Genomic DNA, 12,425 nt, shown 5'->3' with positions numbered 1-12,425 from the left:
AGCAAGATGATGGCCCCTCACGCAATCCCTCCGGGCCCTCTGGACTTGCTCCCCTTACTCACGGCCTCCCAGGGGTGCCTAGACTGTGGCAGTGAATTGGCGACCCCTGCACACTCCCTCTGGGCCCTCTTTCCATTCTAATCTCATTTTAATAAAATATATAGATCCATAGTTTCTCTTGGTAATTAAATTCTCAAGGCAGCTTTTATATCTCACACTTATTCAATAAACTCCATGTCCAGGATATGAATAAGTTATAGCTTTAATAATTCCATTGGAAAAATCATCAAAGTCTTCAGAATATCCATGTATAAATGTTCAAGGCAATAAAACTGAAGAAATACCTATATCATAAACTTTTTATTAGGCTGAAATTTTTATGGTGGATGACAAATTTACATTTAACATGCATATAGTATTTATGTTTCAGTAAGTTTAGAATGAAATATAAAATTCAATCTGATATTTTCCCATTATTTTGCTTCCTTAATAATTTCTGTGACCCAAGTTCCAGAAATCATGCAATTTTAATTAGAATCCTTCCATACAATTTTCCTGATTGCCCTCTTTACATCTTTGTTTCTCAGAGTGTAGATCAGTGGGTTCATAGTGGGAGCAACAATCATATAAATAAGGGCCATGGCCTTCCCCTGATTTTGAGAGTAGTTATTTTTAGGTTGAAGATACACGAACATAATGGTTCCATAGAAGAGCAAGACCACCATCAGATGAGATGCACAAGTCCCAAAGGCCTTGCGTCTTCCTTCAGCAGATTTCATCCTTACCACAGCCCGGGCTATGCAGGCATATGAGGTGAGAATGACAACGACTGGACCAATAAGGATCATTAGGCGAGCAACTAACATCTTTGCCTCTGTTGGACGAGTGTCCACACAGGAAAGCTTGACTATAATCAAGATTTCACAAAAAAAATGATCAACACGACGGTGACCACAACGAGGTAAAACAATGGCCAGTGAAGACTGAAAGAGAGAGTTGCCAAATCCCCAAATCCAAGATATGGCAGCAAGGATGCGGCAGATCCGTGGGTGCATAATTGTAGTGTAGCGGAGGGGCCAGCAAACGGCAACGTAACGGTCAATAGACATGACAGCAAGAAGGACACATTCGGTGGAGCCAAGAGCCAAGGCCATAGTAAACTGAACCATGCAGCCAAGATAGCTGATTTTGCTATTTCCCCACATGTTCACCAGCATCTGAGGAACAATAGAAGTTGTATAAAACATGTCCAGGAATGAGAGGTTTTGGAGGAAGAAGTACATTGGGGTATGGAGGCGGCTGTCCAGGATGGATACCAAGATGATGGCTGCATTTCCTGTCAGTGTCATTGTATACAACCCAGAAGCAAAGAGAGAGAGGATAAACTCAGCCGGGGGTATTCTGAAAAGCCAATCAAGATGAAATGTTTCTCTGAGCTCTCATTTATTTTCATCATCTCAAAAATTTTCAAGTGTAATTGAAATGGAATTAATTATTCTCTATCAATAAAACAAAACAAAATTAAATAAGACAAGTGTGAAGTTATTATATGTAATTTTTACATATGATTTTTTTATTTGCATTTGTTAATAATATATTTTAGATGTAATAAAATATAAATTTACACCGGAGAGATAGCATGGAGGTAATGTGTTTGCCTTTCATGCAGAGGGACAGTGGTTCTAATCCTGGCATCCCATATGACCCCCCGTGCCTGCCAGGGGCGATTTCTGAGCATAGAGCCAGGAGTAACCCCTGAGCACTGCCGGGTGTGACCCCAAAACCAATATATAAATTTACTTATTATAATGATTAATATATCCTATTTGTTCATTTAACATGCATGTATTATATAATCAAATATTTTTAAACAAATTTACATAATGAGAAGTCAAAGTATCCCCTATAAAGAATTATTAAATGACTTGATTATACATGAACATTATAGTGACTTGGTACCAGACCATTGTAGTAAGATATTAAAATTTTTAATTTGATATTTTCATTTTCCCAGTACACTTAAAAGTCAGGTTTGCAAATAACTTAAAATGTCCAATATAGCATTTTAACAAAGAAAAAATAAACTGGAAGACAGTCTATTGCTATCCAGTAGACAGCAATTAGGGCATATTCCTAGCATACTCCTGTCATGTTTGATTTCCAGCACTACATAATTCCCCAACCACTGTAGAGGCACTAGACTATTGCTGTGTTGCGGGGTGTGGTGCTTGGATTCCCCTAGCCTGGGGTGGTCAGGTTTCCATGGTACAGGACTAAGTACAAGCTCTCGTATTGAACCAGAGTTCAGGTTCAAAGATCACTGGTGGGCACCAGCCAGATCCATAGATTCACTGTATTCTCAGAAGAAATGAAGCCAAGACACAGAAAGTCATGGGTACGCCAGTGTCATAACTTTGGGACACTGTTGGGAGATAGGTACATGGAGGATCAGCCCTGCTGATGCTGTGGCAGCCACACTCACATCCACAGTCCCTGTTATGCTGATGTAACCACTTTCACTGCTTCACCACTAATCTCTGAGAAACACCAAAGTGACAAAAACTCTAAGTATGCTGCTTTTGGGTATGAAAATTTTGGGGTCTTCTTGGAGTAGGATGGGCAGTCTTTTTTACCCTCCATACTTCCAGATGCCCCAGCAGGCATAGCCATCCCACCATGTATTCTCGTTGGCCCAGATCCATAGGTCCTGAAATTCCTTAAGTTTTTGGCTGCATCTACAGTCATGCAACACCTACAAATTTCTCAATACTGAGACCCCAGTAGACGCACACCAAATTCGATGTGAAAGTAGCATATGATCACCTAAACTCAGCAAAGAACAATACAGAATGCACAACTTGCAACAAACAGCTTAGTAAATGTGTTGTGAGATATCACAACTTTCACAAATTATATGTTATTGAATTTTTTATATAATTTAATTATCACTTAGTTTTAACAAGCAATATAAGGTAAATTATTTCATGTCTACCAAGGGAGAAGACTATGGTGGTGGATGGGAAACTGAGACAATGATGGAATGAAGGTCACACTGGTGGCGGGACTGGTATTGGAATAGTAAAGGCCAGAAACAATTGTATTATGAACAACTTTGTAAACCATGGTGTTTAATATAATTTTAAAAATCACTAGTTAGGCCTTAGAGACTCCTTAGAGCTGTTGGGAGACCAACCTCAAGAAATCCATATACCTTAAATAAATTACTGCTACAATATGTTCTCATCTAAGATTTCCTTTGACCTAATCTTTTTCATGATAGAAGATTATGTCATAATGTTGATTGCTGACTTCCTGGGACATTTGACCAAGTTCTGGGTGAGGGCTATCAGGATTTCTTAAGGTATGGCAATAGTAAACTGTGCCTTGAAGTGGACTATTTCTTTCAATCAGGGACTTTGCCTATAATATGTTATGCTGTGGTACATATACACAATGGAATATTACATAGCTGTCAGGAGGGATGAATTCATGAATTTTTCCTATACATAGATGTACATGGAATCTATCATGCTGAGTGAAATAAGTCAGAGGGAGAGATATAGAAACAGAATATTCTCACTCATCTTTGGGTTTTAAGAAAAATTAAAGTCATTACTGTAATAAGGCCCAGAGACAATAGAGTTAAGGGCCGGAAAGACCAACTCACAATATGAAGCTTGTTTGGAGGGGGTTACAGGGTATCTTTTACTTATATTTTAATCATTTTTATTGTGACCAAAGTGAATAACAAATCTTTCACAGTAATATTTAAGGTACATAGTGACAATTAATTAGGGCCATTTCCACCACCAGTGTTGTCCCCCCTCTACCCATTTTCCCAGGATGTGTTTCATATCTCCCTTTGAAAATTATCTGGACAACTATCCTGTCAGTTTGAAATAATCCCTCTTGTCTGAAAACATACATATTGATGTGGAATTTAAGTTGATGATAAAGTGTGTATAATGATTTGGTCATGCTGGGCAGCTTCCTCTGGGTACTCTTTTTTAAAAAAAGATTTTTTTTTTGGTTTTTGGGTCACACCTGGCAGTGCTCAGGGGTTACTTCTGGCTCTATGCTCAGAAATCCCTACTGGCAGGCTCAGAGACCATATGGGAGGCCGGGATTTGAACCACCACCCTGCTGCATGCAAGGCAAATGCCTTACCTCCAGGCTATCTCTCAGACCTGCTCTGGGTACTCTTATTCCTAGAACTCATAGTCTCAGCTTCTCTCTGGGCTCTGCATGCTTGTCAGGTGGTCAGAAGGTGGCAAGTGGCAGACTTTATATCTGTTCATTTTTAAAAAAATTATCATCAGCATTAGTTTTTTTGGTTTTTGGGTTATACCTGTTTCTGCACTCAAGAGTTACTACTCGCAGTGATTGGGAGATCATGTGGGATGCCAAGAAATGAACCTGGATAGGCCATGTGAAAGGTAAGTGCCCTACCCATTGTACTATCACTCCAGCCACTTAAATTTTTTTATTTAAACTCATGATGTGCCAAGCTGCTCAGAATACAGTTATCTCAGGCAGCAAATGTTCCAAATCAATCCCACCACATGTGTGACCTTCCCTCTCCCAATGTCCCTGGTTTTCCACCCACACCGTAGCCTGTCACCTTGCCCACACAAATTTACTTTATTATTGATTATTGTTTCATTATTGATTGTCTCAAGTCCTTGAGGAAAACTTTCAAGTATTTGAAAAATGTTTGTGCCAGGTTGTCACAAACAGGAAAGACTTGATAGAATTTTCTCATTTTCAGAGACACTATCACAACCTAACTTTGGGGATTAGGCCATTTTATTGCACAGTTCTAGAGCAAATTTCTTAACAAGTTCTTACCCCAATGATAATCCCCCTGAGAGAGTTCAGCCCAATCTTTCACTCTATTGTTTTCTGAGTTTTTCTCTGTCCTCAACTGACCCCAGTGTGGAAATGACAAGGTCAGCATGGCCATCCCTGATCAGGAGACAATTTGGCTGACAACTTGAGAGTTGCCAGTCTCCTCCCACCTAAAAAGGGGTCAGAAGTTCCCTTTACAACAAGATTGAAGGGCATGTCTGTTGCATGGGCCACTACTTCTCGCCTTCCTTATAATGTCCTTTATGAGGTTGTCATGCTAGAAAGCACCCAATACATTCACTTATACCATGGAGCCTCCAACATACTTCCATCTGATTTTGAAGGTTCCTACACCACTCATCACTCAGAAGGTTTCCACTGGCCATGATTGTGGCAGATTGTCACAATAAAGTGAATTAGATTGGCTCCTTTGACTTTTGGCCAGTAAGTAAGAGTAAGACAGACACAGTGACTTGTTCAGGGAGCAAACTAGTCTCATAATCCCAGAAACGTGAGCTTCGTGAACTTTTATTTGACCCATTTTCATTCTTCTATCCATCACACACACTATTGCTAATGAGTCAGTAAGTACTCAGAACTAGGGGTAAACTTATTTCAACTGTGGGCACAGAACGTACTGTAATTTTTGCTGTATAATATCCACCTACCATAAGACACACACAGTTTTGAGACGATCTCCTCCCCTGCACTCAGGCTTCAGTTCCAGGAAGCATTAGCTCCATAAGATGCACTTTGGGGAAGTGGGAGTGTGTCTTATGGCATGAAAAATACAATATATAGTAGGTAAGCCCTAGCATCGAGACTGTGGGAATACTCATCTGTGTTTTTACAGAACTCTCTCTGTGTGGTTTCTGTTAAAGCTTCCATAATTCTATTAAAGCCTGTACATTCCCTAGCAGAATTTTTCCTTGGTTCCATACTTGTCCTAAAAAGTCAGTTACTGCTTAGATTTGGGATTTCCCTAGCAGAAAAATTTCCCACAGTTTGAAGTGTAGCCTGGAGACTGCTAAGCAGAACTGGATATGTTCCTGTGCTCCCAGGAATTTGCCAGAGTTGATCTGGTTGACCCCAGAAACACTGAACATAAACAGTATTGCATTTCTGGTTTTCCAAGTATTGCCAGAACTGGCCTTTGTGGTCATGGATCATTGCTTATGTGCCCTCAAAAATATGGTTGAAAATATAGTTATCTACTTACAGTACTTTTATTAATCCATTTTAAATCCAGTTTTTAGTTAAGATAAGTCATAAAATCGTGAAGAAATAAAAAAACATATATCATAGTGTAAGATCAAGAGTTTGTCCACGATAAAGCTATAAATGGTATTTCTATTTACCCTTTTCTTACAACATAAAATTTTGTTGGTTGATACAAGCTTCCTATTTATAAAGCTTTTTAATATAATTTATCTATAGATGAGCCCTCTTTCATTCACACACTACACATTAATGGAGTTTTAAACTTGATATAGAAATTGGATTAAAAAATAAAAATTTTATTGTACCTGATATAATGTTCCTTCTTCAGTTTAAAGGAGTGAACTTGAGTTGATAAATGGATCTTATCTTACACAAAAGTGTGGAAAATACAATAGACTCATAAAACTGACATAAAACTGCCTTACATTGTAGTTTTCTGAACTTCGGCCTCCTTTGGCTAATTAGAGTGAGGAATAAGGAAGCCCTGGGGAAGAAAACCAAAAAGTTGCATAGAAGATTTCTCTAGAGACCTAGAACTAATCATGTATTACCTCATTGTTATCATTATCTTAGATTGCCATAATTGCATTTTCATATTTGGTGCCCTTGGAGATTCTATAATTTGTCCATAATCAGAGAAATAGTTCAAAGTTTCTAGGTAACAACTTGTAATCACAAATTTTTATAACTAAATCCTTATCAGCTTTTAATTTCAATGGATATAAAAATGTAAGGCCTCCTTTTACTGTAAATTTTTTTTGTTTTTTTTTCTTTAATTTCAAAGTTACAGAGTAAACTAGTTATATATTTGGTTCTGGGATCTTTTTAAAATAATATCTTTATTTAAGCACCATGATTACAAACATGTTTGTAGTTGGGTTCCAGTTATAAAAAAAAGAACACCTCCCTCCACCAGTGCAACCTTCCCACCCCCAATGCCTCCATCCCCCTCTTCCCTCATTCCCTGCCTATACAGAATAGTCTCACTCATATATGGGTTTTAAGAAAAGTAAAATATATTATTGTAATAATACCCAGAAACAATAGAAATGAGGACTGGGAGGACCGGCCCACAATATGAAGCTTACCACAGAGAGGTGAGTTCAGTTAGAGAAATAACTACACTGACAAATAAAATGCAATGTTAGTGAGTGAGAGAAAAACCAGGATATCTTAATTGTCAGAAAAGACCACTTGATTTTTCTGATGTGGAATCTAAGGAATAACACTTGGTATACTCCACCAGCCAACTCAAATTATTGCATGCCTAAGTTTAAGATGGATGATCCAAGCTGAGCTTTAAAGGACTTTAATCTAGTCAAACAATAAAGTCCTCTTGAAATAAAGCTATGCTTTCTTATTTATGTAGTATATGGATGTTTTCACTCAACAGTGCAAATGTTGGGTAAATACTATAGGCACTTTATGTCCACCAAATAATAAATGTTTACTATCCAGTCATCTATATAAAATGTTTTTATATATCTTGGCAGATACAACTTAAGCCCACCCAAAGAAAAACTGATACTAGGACAAGCATCAATAAACTTTGGCAAGTTTTAGGCATTATTTTTAAATTGTATTTTCCCTCTTCTCTCTTCTCAGAGACCCATTATATATCTATCAATATTTGATGGTGTGCCACTGGTCTCAGATCTGTTCACATTTTTCCTTATATTATCATTGCTGTACCTCAAGACAAACACACTTTATTGATTTTGCTTATTATTTTTATCTGACTCCTCAAAGTTGAGCTCCCCTTTAAGAAAAAAGATGGGAGATGGGGCTAGAACGGTGATGCAGTGGTACGGAGTTTGCCTTGCATGCAGCTGATCTAGGAAGGTTCGTGGTCCAATCCCTCAGCGTCCCATATGGTCCCCCAAGCCAGGAGAAATTTCTGAGAACATAGCCAGGAGTAACCCCTGAACATCACCAGAGTGGCTCAACCCCCCCAAAGGGGAGAAAATATCCAGATAATTGAGTGCATATATTCCATAAAGCAGGCACAGTTTCAATTCTCAGCACTATCCAAGCACCTCTTGGAGGAATTCAAAGTCCAGTGATCAAAGCTGGGAGTAACCCATGAACGCCACTTGGTGGGGCCCTCCAACATAGAAAAAAAGAAGATAAGAGACATAGAGCACCATAACTCGAAGTAAACGCACCTCAAAACAAAAATCTTTTTGTGTGTGTGTGGTTGTTGATCAGAGATTTGTTTTTCTTTTTCTATTTTACCATTTTTAAAAATAATATCTGTATTTAAGCACCATGATCACTTTTGTAATTTGGCTTCAGTCATAAAAAGAACACCCCCTTCACCCACCACCCACCACCAAGGCCCCCATCTCTCTCCTCCTGCACCTCCTGCCTATATTCGAGACAGGCATTCTACTTCTCTCACTTATTTAAACATTTTCATGATAGTTGTTAGCTTAGTTATTTCTCTAACAGCATTCACCAATCTTTGTGGTCAGTTTCATATCATGAGCCTATCCTAGCCCTCATCTCTATTGTCTCTGGGCATTATTACAATAGTGTCATTAATTTTTTAAAAACCCATAGATGGGACTATTCTGTGTCTATATATCTCCTTCTGACTTATTTCACTCAGCATAATAGTTTCTATACCCATCCATATATAGAAAAATGTCATGACTTTTTCTCCTGATGGCTGCATAATATTCCATTGTGTATATGTACCACAGTTTCTTTAGCCATTTATTTGTTGAAGGGCATCTGGCTGTTTTTTTTTAATTCTGGCTACTGTAATTAGTGCTGCAATGAATATAAGTGTGAGAAAGGCTTTTTTTTGCATTGTGTTTTTGTATTCCTAAAGTATATCCCTAGGAGTGGGATAGCTGGATCAATGGGAGCTCAATTCCCAGTTTTTTGAGGAATCTCCATTTGTTTTCCATAAGGGCTGAACTAGATGACATGAATGAGGGTTCCTTTCTCCCCACATCCCCACCAGCACTGATTGTTCTTGTTCTTTTTGATGTGTACCAGTCTCTGTGGTGTGAGATGGTACTTTACTGTTGTTTTAATTTGCATCTCCCTGATGATTAGAGTTGTGGAGCATTTTTTCATGTACCTTTTGGTTATTTGTAGTTTTTCTTTGAATGTCTGTCTGTTAATTTCTTCTCCCCATTTTTTGGTGGGGTTAGACTTTTTTCTTGTTAAATACTGTCAGTATCTTGTATATCTTAGATATTAGTCCCTTATCTGATGGGTATTGGGTTAATAGCTTCTCCCTTTCTGTGGGTGACTTTTGTATCCTAAGCATTATATCCTTTGAGGTGCAAAAGCTTTTAAGCTTAATATAGTCCCATTTGTGTATCTCTGCTTTGACTTGTTTGGAGAGTGCTGTTTCTTCCTTGAAGATTTCATGGAGTGTTTTTCCTACTTGTGTTCTATATACCTTATGGTTTCAGGCATGATATCAAGGCCTTTAATCCATTTGCATTTGACCTTGGTGCATGGTGTTAGCTGGAGGTTTGAGTTCGTTTTTTCACAAGTGGCTGACCAGTTGTCCCAACAACACTCATTGAGGAGGCTTTCCTTGCTCCATTTTGTATTTCTTGCCCCTTTATCAAAGATTAATTGATTGTATATCTTGGGAGCATTCTCTGAATCCTCTAGTCTATTCCACTGATCTGAGGGTCTGTCTTTATTCCAATACCATGCTGTTTTAATGATTATTGCTTTGTAATACAATATAAACTTGGGAAAAATGATGCCTCCCATATTTCTTTTCCTAAGGGTTGCTCTAGTTATTCTTGGGTGTTTATTGTTCCAGATGAATTTCAGGAGTGTTTGATCCACTTCTATGAAGAATGTTATGGGTATCCTTAAAGGAATTGCATTAAATTTGTACAATGACTTGGGGAGTATTGCCATTTTAATGATGTTAATCTTCCCAATCCATGAGCAGCATATTTGCTTCCATTTCCGTGTATCCTCTTTTATTTCTTTTATTTCTTTTTTTTCTTTGAAAGGAGGGAGGGAAGGAGAAAGGAAGAAAGGAAAGGAAAAGAGGGAGGAAGTAAAGGGGAAGAGAGGGAGGGAGGAAGGGAAGGAAGAAGGGAAAGAGGAAGGACAGAAGGAAAAAAGAGGGAGGAAAAGAGGGAAGAAGGAAGAAAAGGAGTGAAGAAGGAAGAAATGAGGGAGAGAGGAAGAAAAGAAGGAAGGAAAGAGGAATAAAGAGTAGAAAAGAGCCTCTATTATTTCTTGAAGCAGGTTTTTGTAGTTTTTTTTGCATAAGTATGCCATATCTTTAGTTAAGTTGACACCAAGATATTTGAGTTTGTAAGGAACTAATGTAAATGGGATTTTTTTGATATCTATTTGTCTCTATCATTATTGGTGTATAAAAGGCCATTGATTTTTGCATGTTAATCTTGTAGCCTAACACTTTACTATAAGAATCTATTGATTCTAGAAGTTTTTAGTAGAGTCTATAGGATTTTCTAAATATAGTATCATGTCATCTGCAAACAGTGAGAGCTTGACTTTTTCCTTTCCTATCTGGATGCCCTTGATATCTTTTTCTTGCCTAATCACTATGGCAAGAACTTTCAGCACTATGTTGAATAATAGTGGTGAGAGAGGGCAACCTTGTCTTGGACTGGAATTTAGAGGAAAGGCTTTTAGTTTTTCTCCATTGAGAATAATATTCACCATTGGCTTGTGGTAGATTGCTTCTACTATATTGAGAAAAGTTCCATTTATTCCCATCTTGCTGAGAGTTTTCATCAGGAATGGGTGTTGGACCTTATCAAATGCTTTCTCTGCTTCTATTGATATGACCATGTGATTTTTATTTTTCTTGTTGTTGATGTTGTGTATTATGTTGATAGTTTTATGGATGTTAAACCATCCTTGCATTCCTGGAATGAAACCTACTTGGTCATGGTGAATGACCTTCTTGATGAGGTATTGGATCCTGTTTGCCAAAATTTTGTTGAGAATCTTTGCATTTGTGTGTTCATCAGGGATATTGGTCTGTGGTTTTCTCTTCTTTCTTTCTTTCTTTCTTTCTTTCTTTCTTTCTTTCTTTCTTTCTTTCTTTCTTTCTTTCTTTCTCTCTTTCTCTCTTTCTCTCTTTCTGCAGCATCTCTATCTAGTTTTGGTATCAAGGTGATGTTAGCTTCATAAAAACTGTTTGGAAGTGTTTCTGATTCTTCAACTTCATGAAAGAGCCTGAAGAGGATCGGTAGAAGTTCTTAAAATGTTTGAAAGAATTTGCTAGTGAATCCATCTGGACCTGGGCTTTTGATTTTTTGAGAAGTCTCTTGATGACCATTTTAATTTCCTCATTAGTGATGTGTCTGTTTAGATATGCAAGGCTGTCCTGGTTTAGCTGTGGAAGATTATGAGTTCAAAAATTTATCCATCTCCTTCAAGTTTTCATGTTTTTGTCACAGAGTTTCTCAAAGTAGTCTCTGATTACTCTTTGAATCTCTGCAGTATCTATAGCAATATCCCCTTTTCACTCCTGATCTGGTGTATTAATTTTCTCTCTCTCTCCATTTCTTTGTGAGTTTTAGTTTCATATTCTATAAATGTTGGTTTATTAATCTTGTTTATTTTTCAAAAAACCAACATTTTCTTTCGTTGATCTTTTGAATTTTTTTTTTTAGGATTTTGATTTCATTCTTTATTTTTCTTTTTTACATTCTCCAAGCTTTTTTTTTTTTTTCAGGTTAAATGGTCAGACAGAAAAGCCATTCGCAGAGGTCTTTATTTATGGTTCTTGGCAGTTCTGCTGGTGAAGTGTCCTGAAGAAGGATGGTTCAGGTGGAATCTCAGGTTTCCAGGGGCTGATGACAGACAGAAGGGATTGTGCTCGTGAAAGCACAGCTTGCAAATAAATGGAGCTTTAGGAAGCTAACTCATTAGTAAGAAGACACACAACTGTTGTCTAGACATTACTCTCAACTTGAAAACTTTGTCAGGTTCTTTGCACATTATGGATGTGAGTAAAGATGTCCAGTTGAATGTAGTCTTTTATTCTTTAATTCTTCCCTGAAGCTTAAAATGTCTAACCATTTCTTTTTTTTTTAATTTTTAACTGAAACCCAACTACAAACATGTTATAATCAAGGTGTTTAAACAGAGACACTATTATAAGAAAATAAATTAAAAATAAATCTTCAACCCATTTACTTCTTTTTTCTTTCCTCTTCTTTTCCTTCTTCCTCTTTCTGAGATCAGACGAGATCTGGTACATTCAGGATGGTATGGCTTTAGACTCTTTTTCCTCTTCTTCTTTCTCTTATTCTTCTTCCTCCTCTTCTTTCTTTTCTTCTTCCTCTTCTACTTCTTCCTCTTCTTTTTCTTTCTTCTCCGTTTTTTTT

General features: G+C 37.5%; 1 protein-coding gene across 1 annotated transcript; it reads right to left on the bottom strand.

Annotated features, from left to right (window-relative positions):
* Positions 1–527: 527 nt before the first annotated feature.
* On the bottom strand, positions 528–1,453 carry LOC126016412 (putative olfactory receptor 2W6). The gene is given in 2 exon segments (XM_049778981.1): positions 528–1,390; positions 1,393–1,453. Coding segments are annotated over 2 exon segments (924 nt in total).
* Positions 1,454–12,425: the final 10,972 nt, after the last annotated feature.

The sequence above is a fragment of the Suncus etruscus genome, chromosome 8 (assembly GCF_024139225.1).
Source record: "Suncus etruscus isolate mSunEtr1 chromosome 8, mSunEtr1.pri.cur, whole genome shotgun sequence".
Classification (NCBI taxonomy): Eukaryota; Metazoa; Chordata; class Mammalia; order Eulipotyphla; family Soricidae; genus Suncus; species Suncus etruscus.
The sequence above is the reverse complement of the archived record's forward strand: the minus strand, read 5'-3'. Positions and strand labels throughout refer to the sequence as shown.